The 24,244-nt window shown below is 41.1% G+C and overlaps 1 protein-coding gene across 3 annotated transcripts in view; it reads left to right on the forward strand.

Moving 5' to 3' along the window:
- nfic (nuclear factor I/C) overlaps positions 1-24,244 on the forward strand; it is a 464,113-nt gene that overhangs the window by 42,095 nt on the left and 397,774 nt on the right. For all 3 annotated transcript variants that reach the window (XM_073068141.1, XM_073068140.1, XM_073068142.1), the window contains exon 2: positions 19,992-20,523. In XM_073068141.1, the coding sequence (XP_072924242.1) occupies positions 19,992-20,523 (532 nt within the window). The remainder of the gene's footprint in view (positions 1-19,991; positions 20,524-24,244) is intronic.

Raw genomic sequence — 24,244 nt, forward strand, 5'->3', positions numbered from 1 at the left:
GGCCGTCAAAATATTTCACTACATTACAATGTACACGTGACAATTGCAGTTAATCTTCTTTATACAAGACAATTCGTGGCAATCTCCTAAGTAGCAGCTAGAGGTGGGCAAAGCATTCTGTCCTCGTTGATAGTGATGCCACAAAATTCGAATGAAATTTAGAGCATCCACACGCTTCTTACCGACAGAGAAATGTACGCAAGGTGCGGTGAGGTCCTGTTATGAATATTTAATATGTTATCAGGAAAACTCAGCTTGTGGCACTGGTATGGAGGGGCCAATGCACAGGATCAGGAAAAGCTACAGAGGTTTGTAAAGTCAGTCAGCTCCATCGTGGGTACTAGCCTCCCCAGCACCAGGGACATTTTCAAAAGGCAATGCCTCAAAAGGTTGCCATCCATCATTAAGGACCCACACCATCCAGGACACGCCCTCTTCTCATTGCTGCCATCAGGGAGGAGGTACAGTGATCCATGAACCCATGAACTGACTCACTATTTCACTCTGGTTTTGCATTATTTATTTTTTTAATATATACATTCTTATTGTAGTTTATGTTTTATGTATTGCACTGTACTGCCTCTGCAAACAGCAAGTTTCATGATATATGCTAGTGATACTAAACCTGATTCTGAGTGATCAGATGCAATTGCTGTCCCTCTGAAAGAGTTCATGTAGATTTGAAATGGTACTTTGTCCAAAGAGGAAAATTTGTAGCATGTAAGCCAATATCAGATGCATATGTTATATATGGAGTTTGCAGATCGTACACTGTAAGCAGACTGAATATTACCCTCTGCTTGCTGGGATGATGTGCCTTGTGGTTTCTCTGTTCCACCATTTTCAGATGTTGGGTCTCTGTCTCTCTGGCGTACTTGTACCAGGCAGGGTAGATGAGGAGCATCGCTGGTACCTTGCATAACACTATTCAAACATAGGAGCAGAATTAGGCCACTCAGTGCAACAAGTCTGCTCTGCCATTCCATCATGGCTGATTTATTATCCCTCTCAACACTATTCTCCTGCCTTCCCCCCATAACCCTGACTAATCAAGAACCTATCCAACTCCACTTTAAATATCCCCAAAGACTTGGCCTCCACAGCTGTTGTAATGTTGTAATGAATTCCACATATTCACCATCATCTGGCGAAAGAAACTTCTCCTCATCTTTGTTCTAAGCAGGGGTTCCTAACCTTTTTTTTATGCCATGGACCCTTACCATTAACTAAGGGGTCCGTGGACCCCGGTTGGGAATCCCTGTTCTAAACCCCTTTACTCTGAGGCTTTGACTCCCAAACACAGGAAGCCTCCTCTAGCAGTGGGCCAGGTCACACTTGCAGGTTTATATTTCAATGCATCAGGCCAAGAACTGTTGGGTGGGAAACAGCGCAGAATAGGCTCTCTGGCCCTTCTGCCTCTTCAAACTGCGCTGCCAACAACCCACCCATTTCACCCCGGTCTGATCACGGGAAAATTTACAATTAACCCACTAACCAGTACATCTTTGGACTGTTGTAGGAAACCCACCCATTTCACGGGGAGGATGTACAGACTTTTACAGCTGACATCAGAATTGAACTCTGAACTCTCACACCCCAAGCTGTAGAAGCGTAGAGCTAACCACTACGCTACAGCAGTGCACAAATGTAAATACGTGCAGCACTGTCTGTGTTTACACAAATGGCGTGCTAATCTTTGTGCATTTTTTTTCTCCACGAGAAGAAGTTTTTTTAGAATTTCAACAGGTGCTTTTAATTCCCGAGGCAACTTTTTCAAGCAGGGCTCCATTTTTCAGTTTCAGAACAACACGTAAAAAATACTGGAGGAACTCAGGATGCCAGGCAGCATCAATGGAAATGAATAGACAGTCAACGGTTTGGGAAGACACTTATGCAGGACTGGAAAGGAAGGGAGATGGCACCAGAACAAAAAGGTGGGGGGAAAGGAAGAGGGATAGCTAGAGGGTGATAGGTGAAGCCAAGTAGGTGGGACAGGTAGAAGGCTAGAGAATAAGGAATGTGATAAGAAAAGTGAGTGGACCATAGGGAAAAGGGAAGGAGGAGAAGCACTAGGGGGAGGTAATAGGCAGGTGAGGAGAAGAGGTAAGAGGGGGTACAGAGTGGGGAAATTAAGAAGAGAGAGGGGAGAGGGGGAAAATTACCAGAAGGAGAAATTGATGTTCATGCCGTCAGGTTGGAGGCTACCCAGATGGAATATGAGGTGTCGCTGCTCCTCACTGAGAGTGACCTCATCTTGGGAGAAGAGGAGGCCATGGACCGACTTGTCGGAGCAGGAATGGGGATAGGAATTAAAATGGTTGGCCTCGGGTTCGGTTTCAGTTTCAGGCATTTGGGTTATAAACGAGTTGCTGATGGATCTGCACAATTCTAATTTTATGTTTACACCTTATCTTTTCCCCCACTCACTCACTCACTCATTTCTCAGTTCCTTGAGTAGTTGGGTGACAGGGTAGCAAAGCAGTTGGTGCAGTCGCTTTACAATCCCAGTGATTTCCGGTCAGGGTTCGATTCCCACTGCTCTCTATAAGGAGTTTGTACATTCACTCCATAACCGTGTAGGTTTCCTCCCACATTCCAAAGCTGTACAGATGAGAGTGGTTAGAGTTAGTAAATTGTGGGAATGATATGTTGGCGCTGGAAGTGTGGCTGCACCCAGTGCAGCCCTCACTGACCTGATTTGACACAAGTGACGCATTTCACTGCTTGTTTCGATGTTTCAGTGTACATGTGACAAATAAAGATAATCTTTATCTTTGTTCAAGAGTAAGTGCTCCCCCTTTAACATTTTTTATCACAATGTATGTGCTTTGGGATGCAGAAATCACTTAGTATGCAGGAAATGGAGTCGGTGCCTTGGTACTCTGTGGAGAGTAAGGACACAGAGCCACTGTAGTCGAGATGTTTAAGGCTCTCAGTGTATAGTTCAGGACAGGTAGATGGGCTAATCCCTGCCCTCATTAGCCAGGCCATAGAACACAAGAGCACAGTAGCTTAATGTGAAAAAGACTAAGGAGCTGGTGGTGGAGCTGAGGAGGGCTAAGGCACCGGTGACCCCTGTTTCCATCCAAGGGGTCAGTGTGGACATGGGGGAGGATTACAAATACCTGGGGATATGAATGGACAATAAACTGAACTGGTCAAAGAACACTGAGGCTGTCTACAAGAAGGGTCAGAGCCGTCTCTATTTCCTGAGGAGACTAAGGTCTAACATCTGCCAGACGATGCTGAGGATGTTCTACGAGTCTGTGGTGGCCAGTGCTATCATGTTTGCTGTTGTGTGCTGGGGCAGCAGGCTGAGGGTAGCAGACACCAACAGAATCAACAAACTCATTCGTAAGGCCAGTGATGTTGTGGGTGTGGAACTGGACTCTCTGACGGTGGTGTCTGAAAAGAGGATGCTGTCCAAGTTGCATGCCATCTTGGACAATGACTCCCATCCACTCCATAATGTACTGGTTAGGCACAGGAGTACACTCAGCCAGAGACTCATTCCACCGAGATGTAACACTGAGCGTCATAGGAAGTCATTCCTGCCTGTGGCCATCAACTTTACAACTCCTCCCTCGGAGTGTCAGACTCCCGGAGCCAATAAGCTGGTCCTGGACTTATTTCCACTTGGCATCATTTACTTATTATTATTTAATTATTTATGGTTTTATACTGCTATATTTCTACACTATTCTTGGTTGGTGCGACTGTAACGAAACCCAATTTTCCTCGGGATCATAAAGTATATCTGTCTGTCTGTCATAGTAGTTGTGGTGCAGCTTTGTAGGGAAAATAGGGGACCACATCAGTAGGTCAGAGACGGAGAGAGTCAGCACCTTCAGATCCCTGGGCGTTAACAAGTCGGATCATGTGGTATTTGTTGGGCTGACAAGCCTGTTTCAGAGCTGTCAGGACTCTTAGGATTCTTTTTCCTGTACCGCAGAAGTTGTGAGATTATAGGAAGAACAGAAGTTGAAGAGCAAGAGGTCCATCACCTCTGTAGATAAGGTTCCACGTTTGTTAACTTTCTTCAGCTGCTTGCTGTATTTAGGCCGAATACAAATTGCATCCATCCAAGATCAAAAAAAAGTTAATAATTGTACAAAAGTCAATAACTGTTGAAAGACAGCTAGTTCAGAAATGAGCAGTCACCTTTGTGCTGATGGAATTCTGAATGAAAAGTTCAAGTTGAAGTTTGAAAGATTATAAGACATTAGAGTAGAATAAGGCCATTTGGCCCATCGAGTCTGCTCCGCCATTCCATCAAGGTGGATTTATTATCTCTCTCAACCCCATCCCTCATACCCTCTCCCTGTAACTTTGCTGACACCCTGATTAATCAAGAACCCATGAGCCTCTGCTTTAAATATACCCAACGACTTGGCCTCCACAGCTGACTGTGGCAATGAATTCCACAGATTCACCACTCTATGGCTAAAGAAATTCCTCCTCATCTCTGTTCTAAAGAGATGCTCTTCTATGCTCAGGAAATAAACGTCATGAAAATGAACTTTTTGCAGAGCAGCACAAAACATAGGTTAACAAACTTAAACTAACATAAATTATGTATAGTTTACAATGTAAACATATAAATTAGTGCAAATTGAGAGAGAGGAAAAAGAAAGATAACCCAAGACTGATGAAGCTGAAATAGTTGTTCAAAATGTCAATGAAAACTAGGGAAACAAGTTAATTTATTTAAGAAATTCTTTGATTAGCACATGGATGATAGAAAAATGGAGATTTACGTAGGAGGGAATTGTTAGATTGATCTTCGAGTAGGTTAAAACTTCGGCACAGCATGGTGGGCTGAGAGGTTAGAACTTTATTATAATGTTCGATGTTCTATGATAGGCAATGGTCCCTCTTATTTTACAGACATTGCTCTGAGCAGGAAATTTTTACTTTAGCTGAATGCAGTGAGGTACTTCAAATGTTTATTTTGTAATATGTATAACTATAAGTATTTAGAATGAAAACTGAAAAATCACGTAGTTTTGATTTTATGTATTAATTGAAGAGTATAATGAAATACAGTAAAACAAAGAAATCTTTCGTGTTTCGTAAACTTTTTTTAAGCTAAGTCCAATTCCAAAGGCGTGGCAACAAAGGTTATGTGCTCGGGAGCATTTCAGTTACTGCGCATCTTAGAGGGAACAGTGATGATGGGCCTTGTTTGTTGCCCCAGATTCCAGTGTCTGCAGTCTCATGTGCCTCCAGTATTAATCATCTACCTTGTGAAGTGTAACCGTTTCTCTGTTACATGAGCTTAGCTTGTTCCTGAAAACTCATGGGCATTCATTTCATATTACGCAGTTTAAGAAATGACAAGAACCTCCATCTCTCAATCTCCATTTCAAGTTCAAGTTTAATTGTCATTCAACCACACATGAATACCCATGGATATAACCAAACAAAACAGTGTTGCTCTGGGGCCAAGGTGAAAAACACAATACACTTAGTCATACACAGTACAAAGTACATATAACACACGTGAGATTCACGCTCATATAAGATATCAGTAAAATACAACCACACAAAAAAATAGTCCAAGACCCTAAGGCCATAAATATTGCAGCAGTCTGCAGTGGAACACAGTATGGCTTGTCTTTTGCTGAGTTACCCATTTCAAAGAAGGGAGAACATACAGGCTGGGGTTCTAATCTGGGATGAGAAGATACAGGGCACATTGAGAAAAGGCCTCCATTCTTCCCATCAAATTTCTTGTCCTTCATTCACAATGTCACTTCAGTGGTTTCAAATTCAGGTTTATTTATTTATGATGAGGCATTTTAGCGGTTTGCACAACCGTGGGCTGAAGGACCTATTCTGTTTAATACCATTATCTATTCCATGTCACCTTATGTACAGGCACTCCTGTACCTTGTGTCACTTTATGTACATACAATCAATGTATATAAGTTATTTTATAAACAGTGGATTCCAATTAGTTGGGACACAAAGGTATCAGTACATTTTGGCCCAATTAAACAGCTGCCCCAATTAGCCAAGGTTTCACGGAAATAGTTAAAAAGGTATAAAAAAAGACAAACTGAGACACAAAGTATATATCTAACTGAAATACAGAACAAATTAGAGCACCACCAATAGTACTACAATACTAAAAAACTGTGTATCAGTTCCTAATAGTTATCGACAGAGGAATTTATCGTGTGTACACAATGAACAAAATCAGTGCAGACACCTGGTGTAGATAATGGACCACTTTCATACAACGCTTTCAACAATTGCATCCTCCAAATCTTCATTTTCATTATAACAAATGAGAAAATCTGTAGATGCTGGAAATCGAAGCAACACACACAAAATGCTGGAGGAGCTCAGCAGGCCAGGCAGCATCTATGGACTGCCGAAGGGTTTGGGCCTGAAATGTTGACTGTACTTTTTTCCATAGATGCTGCCTGGCCTGCTGAGTTCCTCTAGCATTTTGTGTGTGCTGCTTTTCATTGACAATCATCTTGAATGTTACAATATTTCAAATTCTTTGCAGTTACTAACTTGTTGAACTAGTGAAATCATTTTATTTTCACTCCTGGCCGTTTCTGGCATCTCCAAGCCTGAACGTTTGAAACCATAGTGAGCAAAACAGAAACACACACAAAATGCTGGAGGAACTCAGCAGGCCAGGCAGCATCTCAGCAAAACAATTCTGTATTGTCTTACTGCTTGTTTCTCGCCAATTATCTGTGACAAAAAATCATTGCTTTTTGAACATAAACACATGGAAATGATGCTATTTAAAAATTGTTTGCTCTAAGCATGGTGTAATGTCTGGCGGCCACACAAGTGCACATGACTGATGCTAGTTTGAAACTGTTTGTCAGCAGTCTCCTGCCCCAATTAAGCAGCATAGTATCTCAAATAAACACAGAGAATCTTGGCTATATTCTCAATTAGTGTTTGTTCTTTAAGGGTTGTCCCAAATAAGCGGCTACCCTGAATAACTGATGGTCCAATTAACTGCAATGCACTGTACTTATATATTTATAATTTTTTTTAATTATTGTTTTATTTATCTTATTGTACTACTTTTGTGCTGCATCGGATCCGGAGTAACAACTATTTAATTCTCCTTTACACTTGTGTACTGGAAATGACATAAAACAATCTTGATGTTCTTTAATGTTAAATTCCATGTGTTATTTTTCTCAGAATTTCCATGCTTAATGCTGGAAATTTTGATGCAAAAGAATTTGGAAGTGACTTTGTTTCGATTCTGAGGTGTAAATTACCGACTGGATAGTGGTTTAAGGGTTGTTCAGTTTTGCAATGGATTATTACATGCTCTCTTGGTGTCCGTCAAAGCCGAGCCTGATGACTGCCATTGCATTAATCAATTTAATTTTCGCCATTAGTCATTAATTTAGCGCAAACGTTTAATAAAGCCACTTGTAGCAGGAATTTGCAGGGAATAAGAAATATTACTTGTAATAAATATCAGAGTTCTGATTATATTTAGCTCTCTGTGGAAGTCAATGTTTCTGCTATCCAATTTGCATATCTTTATGTTTTAAAAATTCTTCAATTTTTGTACTGTTTCCTATCCTCAAAATATCACTCATGGCTATCAATTTTGTTATACTTTTGAGCCAACAGTAAAATCACTCTGACCTTTCCCTCCTACATAGCCCTCCATTTTTCTATCATCCATGTGCCTGTCTTAAATCTCCCTAATGTATCTTCCTCCACCACCACCCCAGCAGGCATTCCATGCACCCACCACTCTCTATGTAAAAACTCACCTGACTTTTTCCTTGATACTTTTCTCCCAACAATTTATATCCCCTTGTATTAAAAATTGTGCCTGACGTTTCCACCCCATCCACTCAATCTAAACCTCTTATCATCTTGTACACTTCCATCAAGCCACCTCTCATTCCCCGCCTCACTCAACCTTTTCTCATAAAATATGCCCTCTAGTCCAGGCAGCATTCTGGTAAATCTCCTCTGCACCCTCTCAAATGTTCCCACATCCTGATGAATTTTTATTTCCGTAATGGATTTCTAAATCTGGTTTATAATGGAAGCTGTATATGTAACCTTGCAGTTCTGTAGACTCTTGCCAGCAGTGACCAGTAACACTTCCACGATATTCTGAAAAGGGAGGGTGAGCAGCCAGAAGTTGTGGTTTATATTGGTTCCAATGGCGTAGGTAGAAAAAGGGAGAAGGTCCTGAAAAAATTATACAGGGAATTAGGAAAGAAGCTGAGAAGCAGGACCTCAAGGTGAGTAATCTTGGGATCGCTGCCTGTGCCACGCGACAGGGACAATAGGAATGGAATGAGGTGGTGGATAAATAAGTGACCAAAGAATTGGAGCAGGAGGCAGCGATTCAGATTTTTGGATAATTGGGAGCTCTTCTGAGGCAGGTGTGTCCTGCACAAAAGGAAACGGTTGCACTTGAATCCAAGGGGGACCAATATCCTTTCGGGCAAGTTTGCTAGAGCTGTCAGGAGTGGTTTAAACTAATTTAGCAGGGGGATGGGAATCAGGATGATAGAACCAGCAGGTTTACAAGATGGATGTAGCATGGATGTAAAGAAGGACAAGCTAGTGACTGTGTACAACTGCAGACAGAGCAAAGAGTTAAGTTGTACCACAGAGGCAAAATTCATATGGGTGAAGAATACAGGACTGAAGGTTCTGTATTTAAATACACGTAGCATTCAGAATAAGGTGGACAAACTTATGGTGCAGTTACAGATTGTTTGGTGTGATGTTGTGGGCATCACTGAGTCATGGCTGAAAGGTCATAGTTGGGAGTTTAACATCAAAGAATATACTTTGTATAGAAAGGACAAGCAGAGATGGTGGTTTGGCTCTGTTGGTAAGAGATGAAATTACATCTTTAGAAAGATGTGACATAGGGTCAGAGAATGATGAATCTTTGTGGGTGGAATTAAGAACTTGCAAAGGTAAAAAAAAAATTATGGAAATCATATATAGGCCTCCAAATAGTAGCCAAGAAGTGAGGTTGAGATTGCAAAGGGAGCTGGAAAAGGCATGTAATAAGAGTAATTACACAATTGTAATGAAGGACTTAATATGCAAGGGGATTGGGAAAATCAGGTTGGTGTCGCATAGCAAGAGAAGAAATTTGTTGAATATCTTTGAGATGGTTTTTAGAGCAGCTTGTGCTTGAACTTATTCGGGGAAAGGTTATCTTAGATTGGGTATTGTGTAATAACCCAAATTTTATCAGTCATCTTTACGTAAAGGAACCCTTGGGAGGCAGTGATCAAAATATGATTGAATTATTATTGGAAATTGAGAGGGAGAAGCATACCTATATGTATCAGATCACAGTGGAATAAAGGGAACTACAGTGGCACGAGAGAGGAGCTTGCCCAGGTGGATTGGAGGAGGATACTGGCAGGGATGATGGCAGAGCAGAGATGGATGAAGTTTCTGGGAATAGTTCAGAAGGTGCAGGATAGATATGTCCCTCAGAAGAAGAAGTCCTCAAATGCCAGGAGTAGGCAACTGTGGGTGACAAAAGAAGTTAAGGACTGCATAAAAGCCAAGGAGAGGGCATAAAAGGTAGCAAACGTCAGTGGAAAGTTGGATGATTGGGGAGCTTTAAAAATCCAACTAAAGGCAACTAAAAAAGCTATTAGAAGGGAAAAGATGAAATATGAGGACAAACTAGCCAAAAATATAAAGCCAGATACTAAGAGTTTTTTCAGTTACATAAAGAATAAAAGGGAGGTGAGAGTTGATATTGGACCACCGGAAAATGAGTGTCAGGGAGCAGGAATGAATGCCATTGCTATTACAAAGGAAAAAGTGCAAGGCAAACTGAAAGGTCCTATGGTGGATAGGTCACCTGGGCCAAATGGACTATATTTCAGAGAGCTGAGAGAGGTTGCTGAAGAGATAACGGATGCATTGGTCATGATCTTTCAAGATTCTGGTATGGTCCCAGAGAACTGGAAAACTGCAAATGTCACCCTGCTCTTTAATGAGGGAGGAAGACAAAAGAGAGGAAACTATAGGCCTATTAACCTAACTTCAGTGGTTGGAAAAGTATTGGAGTCCATTATTAAGGACAAGGTTTCATGGTACTTGGAAACTAAAGATAAAATAAGTCAAAGTTAGCATGGTTTCCATGAAAGGAAATCTTGCCTGACAAATCAGTTAGAATTCTTCGAGGAAGGAAGAAGCAGGGTGGACAAAGGAGAGGTAATGGATGTCATTTACTTGGATTTTCAGAAGACATTTGATAAGGTGCCTCACATGAGGCTGCTTAACAAGATAAATCCTATTGTGTTACAGGAAATATATTGGCATGGATAGAGGAATGGCTGACAGTTAGGAGGCAGCGAATGGGAATAAAGGGACTTCTTCTGGTTGGCTGCCAGTGACTAGTGGTGTTCCTCGGAGTCAGTATTGGGACTGTTACTTTTCACATTGTTTGTCAATGATTTAGATAGTGGCTTTGTGGCAAAATTTGCAGATATATGATGACTGTGGAAGGGCAGATAGTGCTGAGCAAGCAACGTGATTGCAGCAAGACTTAGACAAATTGAAAGAATGTGCAAAAAAGTGGCAGATGGAGTACAGTATTGGGAAATGTATGATAATACATTTTGGGAGAAGGAACAATGGTGCAGACTATTATCTCAATGTGGAGAAAATTCAAACATCTGAGATGCAGAGGGACTTAGGAGTCATCATGCAAGACACCCAGAAGAATAATTTACAGGTTGAGTCTGTGGTAAAGAAGGCAAATGCAATATTGGCATTTATTTCAAGGGGAATAGAATATAAAAACAAGGAGATAATGCTGAGACTTTATAAGACACTAGTCAGGCCACACTTGGAGGATTGTCAACAGTTTTGAACCCCTTATCTCAGAAAGGATGTGTTGTCCTTGGAGAGAGTCCAGAGGAGCTTCATGAGGATGATTCTGGGGATGAAGGGGTTAACATATGAAAAGCTTCTGGCAGCTTTGGGCCTGTACTCACTGGAATTTAGAAGATTGTGTGGGGATCTCATTGAAACCTATTGAACGTTGAAAGGATTAGATAGGGTGGATGTAGAGTGGATGTTTCCTATGGTGGGGTATCTAGAACTAGAGGATATAGCCTCAAAATTGAGGGGCAACCTTTTTGAATAGAAGTAAGGAGGGATTTTTTTTACCCAAAGAGTGGTGAATCTGTGGAATGCTCTGCCACAGACTGTGGTGGAGGCCAAGTCCGTGGCTTATTTAAAGCGGAAGTTGATAGATTGGTCGGGGCATCAAGAGATCTGATGAGAGGGCAGGTGTATGGGGTTGAATCTGTTCTGGGATCAGCCACGATGAAATGGTGGAGCAGACTCAATGGGCTAAATGCCCTAACCTGCTCCTATGTCTTATGGTCTCCATTTTATATCAAATGAATTCTTGTTCTCCACTGCAAAGAAAACACTGTTCCAAAAAACTCTCTTCTTCATATCATGCCAAATTTTGCTTTAATAATGATCAAGTATCACAGTATCATGCAAAAACAAGATTATGTCTGCCTGTATGGTGAGGGCTGAATTTAATAATCTTCTGTTTCCAAAGGTTTCAAAGGATTCAAATGTACATTTAATGTCAGAGAAATGTATACAATATACATGTTCTTCAAGGAGTGATATCTTATAAAGGTGGCATCATTAAGGACCCCCATCACCCAAGTCATGCCTTGTTTTCATTGGTACCATCAGGAAGGAGGTACAAGACCCTGAAGACACACACTCAATGATTTAGGAACAGCTACTTCCCCTCCGCCATCAGGTTTCTGATTGGACATTGAACCCATGATCACCTCTCTACTTTTTTATTTTTATTTTTACACTACTTATTTAATTTAACTATTCAATATGTATATTTACTGTAATTTACACTTTTTTCCTATTATTATGTACTGCATTGTACGGCTGCCACAAAACAACAAATTTCATAATATATGCCAGTGATATTAAACCCGATTCTGATTCTGCTCTCCATATGGTGACATAGACAGAATTTGATAATAAATTTACTTTGAACTTTGAAGTTGGACCAAATACAGTTGGACTGAGGATCAATACTTGTTTGAGCTTATTCAGAATGGTTTCTGAGCATTATAGTGTAGCAGCTCGTTTAATGCTTGATCACTGCATTTCATAATTCAGAGAACCATCTTTGGTTGCTGGCCTTGTAGATTTGTCGTGTTGTCTCCCCACATATATCAAGTAAAAACCTGTTTGACTGCTGCACCCAGATATAGCTTGGGGAATTTCTTTCATACAGGATACTGTATCTTTTGCAGCTCAGATGTCTTTGATTGTTTTTTTTTATAGCCACAGATGGGTAGCCACACTAATACTGAGTTTGTGAAGCCATCAGAGAGACTTTTTATCATGATTTTACTCTTCTATTAAATTTCTAATTTCCTTTTTTGGTTTTCGGTCATTTTAATTAGTTAAATTTGCATACAGAATATTGACATACATTTAGAAGGGGGTTCCCAACCTGGGATACATGGACCCCTCGGTTAATGGTAGGGGTCCATGGCATAAAAAGGTTTAGGATCCCCTGATTTAGAATGTGACCCACGGTGCATTAATAAAACTCTTTTGTCGATGTGATCAGCCACTATGCCGTATTTTGATTTGCAACTTTTCTTTATGTAGCGTTAAGTTCTGAGTGAGCCCTGGTTCTGAGTGATTGACCTCTCCTATTCACTTCATCTACTGTCTCAGATCACTCTCAGGAGTTCCTCTAGGCTGAATGTAATTTGCTTCCACAGTATGTGGTGACTGATGAAGACATTATGAGTCATAGAGTCATAGAACACTACAGCACAGAAACAGGCCCTTCAGCCCATCTAGTCTGTGCCACGCCATAATCTGCTTAGTTCCATCAACCCACACCTGGAGCATAGCTCGCCATACCCTTCTCATTCATGAATTTATCCAAATTTATTCTGCTTGTTAAAATCAACCTCACATTCACCACTTGCACTGGTAGCTCGTTCCACACTCCTGTCACCAGCTGAGTGAAGAAGCCTCCCCTTGTTCCCAGTTTTTCTCTCAGTTAGGTGGGAAACATTTTCTCTATCTCATGCCATAGATTGGTCTGATTGGTACAAATTACTGCCCCACTCCCCTCCTCTTCCCTGAACATAGTTTTCAGTTGAACCACACTGTTGCTTTAATACTGAGCTGAATTTCTGGCCTCTCAATTTCCCCATCGCACTCTTTGGTAAACGGTTCAAAGGTCCAATTTAATGTCAGAGAAATGTATACAATATATACATCTTTATTATTCTTAATTCCATAAAGCTGCCCATCTCTGGCCATAACTGTCCCTACCTTCCATTGATGCTCTCAACCCATTATTTGTTACAACAAACTAGATCCCACGCCTTATGTGTCTTGTAGAAGATCTACCACTCTCTGTTAACTTTGGTTCCTTTGGTGACCTCTCTATCCATTCTGCACCTAGTTTGCATCACCCATAATTCTTGCTTTGCCCTGACTCCCAATCCTTCAGAAATTCAAAATCAAGTTGATCACCTTCAATGTTAGGTCCTTTTAAGTATTTGATACATCCTCTCAACTATTTTTGCAGTTTACTCAAGCCCCACAGCCCCTCTTGAGTTCAATTCCTCCTAGTGTCACGTTTTACAGAATCCCATACCATTTTGCCCAACCATCGATGTTCTTTCCAACAGGCACTGAGACCCATCTCTGTGCAACTTCTTTCTTCAGCTTACTTGCCACCGCTGCCTCAGGACTGTATTTAAAATGTACCTGGTTGACACTGTTCCCTCTAAGCAGCACGGTGCGTGGCTTTGCAGTAACTGAAATGCTTCTATGTGCATAGCCTTTGTTGCCATGCAATGGAATTTTCTCTTCTATAATGTTAATATAATTTTGAGGTTATGCTAATATAATTTAGAAATTATGTTAATATAACTTTTAAATGATGCTAATATAATTATGAAATCTATGTTAATATTTTGTGAAATACCCTATAATTAATTATGTGTTAATAAATATAATCCATACATTTTCTCAATAATAAGCATACCACAACCTTTACCTTGAAACATTTTAGTGCTTCAATGTATTTACATTGTCAATGTTTCAAGTTACAACAATTGTACAACAAGTTACAAAATTGAAACAATAAACACAGAATGGAAGTTAGTAGCTCATTGTTAATAAATCACCAGCCTGCTGAATGCCAACACCATCTAGTTAACACATTTTACTTTTCCCATTGTGCCTGTCAGTCATTTTGCCTGCCTGACATTGTTTGCTTGTGTTATGAGCAGTGGTTTGTATTACTTCGATGTGCATATTACAAAACGTAACATTTAAAGTGCTGCACAGTTTTCAGGCTCAGAGTTTCCTGCTCAGAGCAATGGTTGGTCCATGCAGCTGTGAAAAAAAACTGGAGGGAACATTGCTGGTCGACCACAGTTTTCAGTCTCTCCATTTTCTGTTGATGCCTCCTTTCACCTTATGGAGCATAGAATACTACAGCACACTATCGGCCTTTCAGGCCACGATGTTGTGCTGAACTTGTAACCTACTCTAAGATCAATTTACCCTTTCCTTCCTACATAGCCCTTAATTTTTCTATCATTCATGTGCCTATCTAAGAGTCTCTTAACAGACAGACAGACAGACATACTTTATTGATCCCGAGGGAAATTGGGTTTCATTACAGCCGCACCAACCAAGAATAGTGAAGAAATATAGCAATATAAAACCATAAATAATTAAATAATAATAAGTTAATCATGCCCAGTGGAAGCAAGTCCAGGACCGGCCTATTGGCTCAGGGTGTCTGACACTCTGAGGGAGGAGTTGTAAAGTTTGATGGCCACAGGCAGGAATGACTTCCTATGATGCTCAGTGTTACATCTCGGTGAAATGAGTCTCTGGCTGAATGTACTCCTGTGCCTAACCAGTACATTATGGAGTGGATGGGAGTCATTGTCCAAGATGGCATGCAACTTGGACAGCATCCTCTTTTCAGACACCACCGTCAGATGTCACCACCATTAAATGTCCCTAATGTATCTGCCTCTACCACCAACCAGGGCATTAAGGATCTATCAACTTCCACTTCAAATATACCAAATCATTTAGCCTCTATAGCCATCAGTGGCAATGAATTCCACAGATTCCAAATCTTGGGCTAAAGAAATCCTTCCTCATCTCTGTTATAAAGGGGCGTCTTTCTTTTGGGAGTTTGTGCCCTCTGACCCCAGACTAACCCACTATGGGAAACATCCTCCCCATGTCCACTTTACCCAGGCCTTTCAAAATTTGATAGATTTCATCCAGGTAAGTCCCTTCTGCACCCTTTCTAAACTCTCTTTTCCCTTCTTTGCCATTGCTTCTGGTGCACCTGAGAATTTTCTTTTTAACTTTCAGCATGCCACGGATATGCAGGCTTTTATTGATATTTTGGTAAACATACTCTAATTTTGTTTCAGTTGAGCCTGTAGGGTTGAATATCACATATGCACTCTATGTACACTTTATTAGATACCTTCTGTACCTTATAAAGAGGCCACTAAGTGTACGCTCGTGATCTTCTACTGCTGAAACCCCCCTATTTAAAGGTTCAGCGTGTTGTGAATTCAGAGATGTTCTTCTACACACCACTGTTGTAACATGTGTTTATTTGAGTTGCTGTCTCCTTTCTGTCAGCTTGAACCAGTCTGACTATTTTCCTCTGACCTCTCTCAATAACACGATGTTTCCGCCCACATACCTGCTGCTCCCTGTATATTTTTTGTTAGTCGCATCCTCTCTCTAAAATCTAGAGACTGTTGCGTGTGGAAATCCCAGGAGATCAACAGCTTCTGAGATACTCAAACCACCCCGTCTGGCACCAGCAATCATTCCACAGTCAAAATCATTTAGATCACTTTTCTTCCTCATTCTGATGTTTGATCTGAACAACAACTGAACCTCTTGACCATGTCTGCATGCTTTTATGCATTGAGTTGCTGCCACATGATTGGTTGATTACATATTTGCATTAATGAGCAGGTGTACAGGTGTGTCTAATCAGGTAGCCACTGAGTGTAGATGTCTACCCATGTTATCACTGTACACTATGCGTTTATAGATACCAAAGTAATGTCACCCAGCAAGTTAGTTACTCCTTACGTATCTTTAAATGTCAATTTTTAAATCATTATGAATATTTGTTTTATCCAAGAACACAAAGTGCTCTATTTACACAATAAGGAAATGTCAGATCAAAATTTGTTTTAAACTATTTTCAGCTGTCGTGTCTGTCCAATATTTGAACTGTTTACAAAATATATTGTGCCCAATTGTATATAGTTAGAAGAGTAAATGATTTATTAAAGTAATGAGCTATAAATTTTTTGACTGTTCCTGCTGTGCGTGTGATTGAGGATTACCCTGTCTGCTTGTGCAGTTCTTCTATAAACCTATGCAGCTAGTAAAATCAAAATTAGCTTGGAGATTTTGAGGCACCCTGACTACTGGCCGACGTGTCTTTTGTGTTTGTGTTGTTGTTGTGGCGGCCGGGGGAAAAGTGGAGAGCAACCTATTGCCCATGTATGTATCAAGCTTCCCCTCTCCACGCAGCTGATCAACCCAAAGGAACGGCAGAGTCCAATGTCATCAGTCAGTATTGAACTCAACGTAGGACTGCCTTAGGGACTCCAGCTCCGGACTTTATCTGGGGGTTCTGCGTGAGTGTGTAGAGTCGCAAAGCAGTGGGGGTTTGAGACCCGAGTTTTCCTTCTCCTGGATGAGCTGCCAACCATGGCTGATGAGCCCTATCTGCCCAGAGCAACATGTTTTACAGTATCAGTAACCCACCTTTGCCACTTCTGTCGGTAGAAATGGTTTTGCCAGGCTTTGTAGTTAACACACATGTAAAGGCCAGGAACTTAACTTGGTTGTCAGAGGCTACTTGAGATGCACGCCATTGGGAGTGTTGATTAAGTAGTGGGAACTTATCCCCCTACCATCTCTTCCTGACGATGCCAACCTTAAGGGACCGAGGTGGATCACTGATTATGAAAAGAAGTTGTCATAAATAGCATATGTTTTAGGCCATATATGAATCAATTAAAAATAACCTCATATTAAGCCATTTATTCAGTTTTGTGTGGATGGAATGCAGGTTAGATTTGCTAACTCTATTGTGTATATATAGCGTGGTGGGTTAGAGATTCAACTCTCCCACAGGAGGTGTAAGGCACTCCTGCCCTCCACTAGCCTGCAGGACACCCTTGGATAATGTGTACTACCTGCTTAGCCCCTAATCAGGGTCACGTGACTCCATGGGAGCAGGTGGTGGATGGTCATATGAGCAGCTGTTACATATCACAAGTCCTGGTTATGTGATCACTGATGCCAGGCAGACAATCTCTGACGAGCGTTGTTAATGGCTGGGTTTACCCATCTTGTAAAGACACTGCCCAGAAAAAGACAGTGGCAAACCACTTACGTAGAAAAATTTGCCAAGAGCAATCATTGTCATGGAAAGACCGTGATTGCCCACATGGTACATGATGATGAGTCTACAGAAAACACATATCTGATGTCACAGGGCAGACACAGATAAATAATTTTTTTCTTTATTTAAGAGACTGGAACCAGTTGAACATTGCCAGATGCAGAATGCAGTCAGCACGTGCAGAGGATCATTTGTTTTGATAACCAATATGTTACTTTGCTAGATCTCAAACAGACATTCTGCAATCCAACAGGCCATTGACATTACTGCCCAGGAAAGGCTCATGACATGGCAAATAAACCCTGTGAACCCAAGGTGATGGGAATGCTCGGAAACTTTCAGCGAATGCTGGCCTAAAAGCTGACCTTCTCCAAGTATCAGATTAGATTAGCTTTATTCTTGACACGTACATGAAAACATACGCTGAAATACGTCACTTGTGTCAAATCAAATCAGGACGGCTTGTGCTGAAAGTGCAGCCACACTCCTGGCATCAGCATAGCACACTCACAACTCACTAGCGCTAAACAAATTACCCTAACCGCAACTACTGTGAGGGCAGCACTGTAGTGTAGTAGTTAGCATAATGCTTTAACGTACAGGTGACCTGGGTTCAATTCCCGCTGCTGCCTGTAATGAGTTTGTATGCTTTCCCTCTGACTGTGTAGGTTTCCTCTGGCTGCTGTGGTTTCCTCCCACTGTCCAAAGACCTACTGATTGGTCGCTTAATTGTTCATTGTAAATTATTCTGTGATTAGGCCTGGATTAAATCGGTGGATTGAGAGCCAAAAGGGCTTATTCCATGCTGTCTCACAATAAATAAACAACAAATAACTAAATATGTCTTTGGATTGTGGGAGCAGTGCAATACAGATTCCATCCCCTGTTTGGATGGTATAGGGGTATGGATGGCTATGGGCCAGGGCTTGGCAAAATAATAGTTTGGCATGGACTAGATGGGTTGAAGGGACAGATTCTGTGCTGGTGTGTTCTATGTCTACGTTTAAGAGATCTTTAGACAGGCGCATGAAAATAAGACCATGAGTGTGGGCAACTGGGACTAGGTGAGTGTAAGTGTTGGCACGGACTAGAAGGGCCGAGATGGCCTGTTTCTGTGCTGTAATTGTTATATGGTTATATATGGTTAAGACCATAAGAAATAGGAGCAGAATTAAGCCATTTGGCCTGTTGAGTCCGCTCCGCTATTTCATCATGGCTAATGCAGTTTACCTCTCAGCTGCAATCTCCTGCTTTCTCCCTGTATCCCTTCATACAGTGAATGGAGGGATATCAATCAGGTATAGGTAAATAGGTTTATTTTAATTTGCATCATGGTCAAGCACAGAGACTGTGGGCTGAATGGCCTGTTCCTCTGCTGCACTCTTGGTTGATACACAGAAGGTAGATAAGTGCTGCTAGTTTTACAAAGAAGCACCTTTCACTTCACAATGTTGAGGTATGGTGCTGTAATGTATTAATGGTATAGTTCTTGATTAATGGCAAGTACCTGCAAGAGCTTTAGTTATTTTAATTCATTTATTTAGAGCTAGAGCACAGCAACAGGCCCTTCCAGACCAACGAGCTTGTGCCACCCAATTAGACCCATGTGACCTACTAGGAAACCGGAGCACCTGGTCAAAGCCCACACAGACGTGGGGAGAACGTACAAACTCCTTACAGGTAGTGGTGGGAATTGAACCTGAGTCACTGATGCTGTAGCAGCATTACCCTAACCACTATGCATCGCTACCACCTTTTCAGTCAAAGAGTTTTACTGAAGTCTTTGAAACTCTTTGCCTTTGGGCACCATGGTAATGTAGCAGTTAGCACTACGCTATTACAGCTCGTGGCATCGGAGATTGGAGTTCAATCCGGGTATCCTCTGTAAGGAGTTAGTACGTTCTCCTGTACAATGCACAGGTTTGCTCCGGGTGTTCCAGTTTCCTCCCACCATCCAAAGACACACCGGTTGATAGGTTAAATGGTCTTGTAAATTGTCTCATGATTGGTCTTGGGTTAAATCGGGGGTTGCTGGCAATGGGACTGTAAAGGCTGGAAGAGCGTATTCCGTGCATTTACATATTGATTGATCGATTGATTAATTGAGATACAGTGCGGAATAGGCCCTTCTAGCTGCCCAATAACCAACCTATTTAAGCCTAGCCCAATCATGAGACAATATATAATGACCAATTAACCTACTAACCGGTACAACTTTGGGAAGGACTGTGGGAGGAAACTGGAGCACCTGGAGGAAACCCATGCTTTGCACAGGGAGGATGCTCAGACGCCTTATAGGTGACATTGGAATTGAACTTTGAACTCTGACACCCTGAGCTGTAATAATGCACATTGACTGCTGCATCTCTAAATAAAAATTTTAAAAATAAAACACTTTTTGTTGAGGTGATAACCTGTCATGATAAACACAGGGATGGTGTTCAATGTCATTAACCACATCCTCTGAAACTTTATCTCTTACCAGGATGAATTTCACCCATTCATTGAGGCACTTCTTCCACATGTCCGAGCGTTTGCCTACACATGGTTCAACCTGCAAGCTCGGAAGCGAAAGTACTTCAAGAAGCACGAGAAGCGGATGACAAAGGATGAAGAAAGAGCAGTGAAAGACGAGCTGCTGAGCGAGAAAGCGGAGGTGAAACAGAAGTGGGCCTCAAGGCTGCTGGCGAAGCTGCGTAAGGACATTCGTCCGGAGTACCGTGAGGATTTTGTGCTGACGATTACAGGGAAGAAGGCTCCCTGTTGTGTGCTCTCCAACCCGGACCAGAAAGGCAAAATAAGGCGCATAGATTGTTTACGACAAGCGGATAAAGTTTGGAGATTGGATCTGGTGATGGTGATCCTGTTTAAAGGGATCCCTTTGGAAAGTACTGATGGAGAGCGTCTGCTGAAGTCCCAGCAATGTAGTCACCCAATGCTGTGTGTGCAGCCCCATCATATAAGTGTTTCAGTTAAGGAACTTGATTTGTACTTGGCGTACTTTGTCCAAGAAAGAGGTAAGTGACTTCATGATCACGTTTGAAGGATTAACTTGTTTCTTTCCCCGCTGCAGATACTTTGAAAGCTTGTGAAGTTTCTTTGTGCAAAGGTCACGAGTTTTGAAAAGTTGATCCCAATGATTTTGTGCACTGTATATAATGTGTATGCCTTATACTGGGCATGTGTATCCACAGAAATAACAGACAAGGCCAAAACTGACACAATCCCATTGTTATATTCAGAGAACACGGCTTCTGCTGGTAACAGACTGTTTTATTGTATCAAGGACTTGATGAAAAACTGCGTCACTTTTGCAATGAAAAGTTAGTTTGGCTTCTATTGTTGTGATTTTACAGGTCAGTAATTTAAAATATTTCAATCCAAGTCTGTTTCTATGTCTTTAATAGTACATTTTGTTAATTACTTTTTATCATCAGCATCACCAGCTGGCGTATAATGTTATTTGAAAACATTACCATCAAATGCCCTGGCCTACATATCACACAGAGTGGTGTGGTGCAACATCTGTGGTCAACCTCGACCAATGGAGGGGAGGGCTTCCGAACAACAAACTCTCATAATTCTCAGAATTATGTACTTGTTCAGACTAAAGCGTTCTCCATCTTTTGTCAACACTACAGCCAGCAAGCAGGGGTAATTATGTAAATTCCACTATCATCATCACCAACACACAATCTCAGATAACATTTTATAGCAAGTGTTTTAGGATTAAGGCTACTGTATTTAATATAGGCAGGCTAATGTTTTTGTTAAAGTAGAGACCTGAAATGCATTACAAGTCGATCTGATATCGACAGCAATAATCTCTTGCTTAGTGCTGTTAAATAGAATTGAAAAAGAAAATGTGATTTTGTTTTTCCCGTGAGTGTGAGCTATTTTGATGGAGGCCTGCTTTCCTGGAACCTTGTGTTCCTGTCGAGCCTGCCCCCTCAAACCCAGTGGGACTGCATTAACTGGACGCAAATAACGGCTTCTCAGTCCTGTGAGTGAAGTACGTATCACATGCAGAAGTCAACGAGACAATGTCCATTTTGTTCACACACAGATTTATCAAAAGCCTCATTTATGCTGCTAGGTGATTTTCCATTTTGATCTGAGTTAGAAAGGACACTTGTGTTTCGGGACACAAGATGCTGGAAAGTTGTAGCAGACTTCATAGTCCTCAGTATTTCTATAGAAAATACAGTGGATTCTAGTTAATTGGGCAACTGCTTATTTGAGACAACATTTAAAGAATTGTTTTGGGTGCCACGGTAACATAGCGGTTAGCGTGATGCTATTACAGCTCAGAGTTCAGAGTGCAATACTGGCATCCCCTGTAAGGAGTTTGTACGTTCTCCCTGTGGAATGCGTGAGCTTCCTCCGGGTGCTCTGGTTTCCGCCCACGTTCTAAAGACATCTGAGTTAACAGGTTAATTGGCCATTGTAAGTTGTTGAGTGATTAGGTTAGGGTTAAATCAGGGGATGCTGGCAGTGGGGCTCGAAGGGCCAGGACAGCCCATTCCTCACTGTATCTTGAAATAAAAATAAATAAATAGAACAAAAACTAATCAAGGAAATAGCCGGGATTCCCTTCATTTATTTGCGACACTATACTGCTTAATTCGGACAGAAGAGTGTTGCTGAACAGCTTCTAATTAGAATTAGTTGCGTGGGCTTGTGTTCCTGTTAGATACTGCACTGTGCTTAAAGCAGACTATGGCATCAGTTGTGTGTGTTTGTGTTATTTAATTTATTTGGGCCGATGGGCGTCCAGTTAAAAATCAGTGATTTTTGACACTACTTCATGCAGGAAAGCAACGAAGGCAGTCCATTACCTGCACTGATTTTGTTCATTTACAGTCAATCAAAAGAACATGGCAGCATACACTAGATTGATCTCCTCCATCGATAACAACCAGTTTTATAGTACTGTAATAGTGCAGGCCATGTTCTGATTTGTTCTGTATTTCATTTACATACATAATTGTTAATGGTAGTTTTTTTAATATACCCTTTTCACTACTTCTATGAAACCGCCTAATTAGACCAAAATTTACTTATCCTGATGTGCCCCAACTAACCAGAATCCACTGAATATTGGATTCGCTGTGTGGCAATAGCCAGATACCACAGTGAATTCAATTCATTTTCAATAGAATTACTGTGACTAAGGCCTTCCAGCATCTGTGGTTTCTTGTGTCACAACTAAGATATTTTGCAGAGGGCGTGATGTGCAATTTTGGACTGAATTTTCACGTAAAGCAGCACACTGTAGTATTTTGTCTTGTTGAGGAAGAATATAAGTTCATGTTTGCTGTTCATGTATAAACCTATTTAGATGAGGCAAATGAAAAAAAACAAAAAAAATGAAGTCTTTGATTGTAATTAACCATAGTGTACAGGTGAATGGAATTCATAATTCTGCAGTTTATGGTCTACAAAACAAATAGTGCTATTTATTTAAGATACAACATTCTGTACAATCTTGATTTGGGACTCAGCTTCTGGAATGAAGACAATCTACAAGTCTCAATGCCTACAGTGCACTTGTAACATCATTAAAGACCCATCTCATCCCGGACACAGTCTGTTCAATCTCCTGCCATCTGGTACGAGATACAGAAACATCTTAGCCAAGACAGTAAGACTGAAAAACGGTTTCTTCTTGGGCTGTTGTGCAGCTGAATATTGCTCTCCCTGGCTTGCCAATGACCTTTGAGTGTTATGGACTATTGAAGTCACTTGTTACTTCATGTAAATATGGGAATTTTAAAAAAAATTAAACCCTAACACATGTATGTTAAATATCTGTTTTGCACAGACTGGAGTAGCACTGCAATCTCATTGTCTTGAACAATGACAATAAAGTTCTCTTCTGTAAAACCCAGTTCCACAGGTGGTGTGCGCTTAACTGAGAGCCAATGTATTCAAACTCCAGAATTATCCTCTCTACTTACTGGGAGAGGAACTCAATGTATAGCACATAGATGAAAGAACAACGGAGTGCTATGAGGGAGGGAAGGGTTAGATTGACTTGTTAGAGTGGTTGAGGGTTAGATTGATACATTAGAGTGATTGGGGGTAGATTGACATGGTAAAGTGATTGAGGCTAGATTGATACATTAGAGTGATTGGGGGTAGATTGACATGGTTAGATTGATCTTTGGAGTAGGTTAAAAGATTAGCACAACATCATGGGCCGAAGGGTCTGTACTATGCTGTTTGATGTTCAATGTGTGATTCAGAAGTCAAATTGAGATAATTGAGCCTGGGCGTAGTCCAAAAGTAAAAGTTCAGGTTAAATTAAAATTGAGTAGCACTAAAATCATTGTTTGAGAAAGTTGTCACAGCCAAAATAATTAGCAGACGGGAGACTCGGCTCACAACCAGCATAAAACTACAATACATAACATCCATTAGCAAAGTTCATCAACTGAAACGTATTACTAACGCTTGTTTCCAATTCCTGTTATCTAGAGTACAAGCCAACAGACAGTATGCTTTGCATGGAGAGAAGTGATGACAATGGAGGAGGTTGTGGTACTGCTATGAATTTATTTCATTAACATTATATCAAATCGTATCACATACTCCCACGCAGTGCTTCTCGAAAACAACCTTGCTTCATGCACCCTGTCAAAAATTTAACTGTGTATTCATTTTATCGACTTCTGAATCACTTGGTTAAAAAATGTGTATTTTAATATTTCAACTTACTCTACATTCAAGGCGATT

This window comes from Hemitrygon akajei, chromosome 16, assembly GCF_048418815.1.
Source record: "Hemitrygon akajei chromosome 16, sHemAka1.3, whole genome shotgun sequence".
NCBI lineage: Eukaryota > Metazoa > Chordata > Chondrichthyes > Myliobatiformes > Dasyatidae > Hemitrygon > Hemitrygon akajei.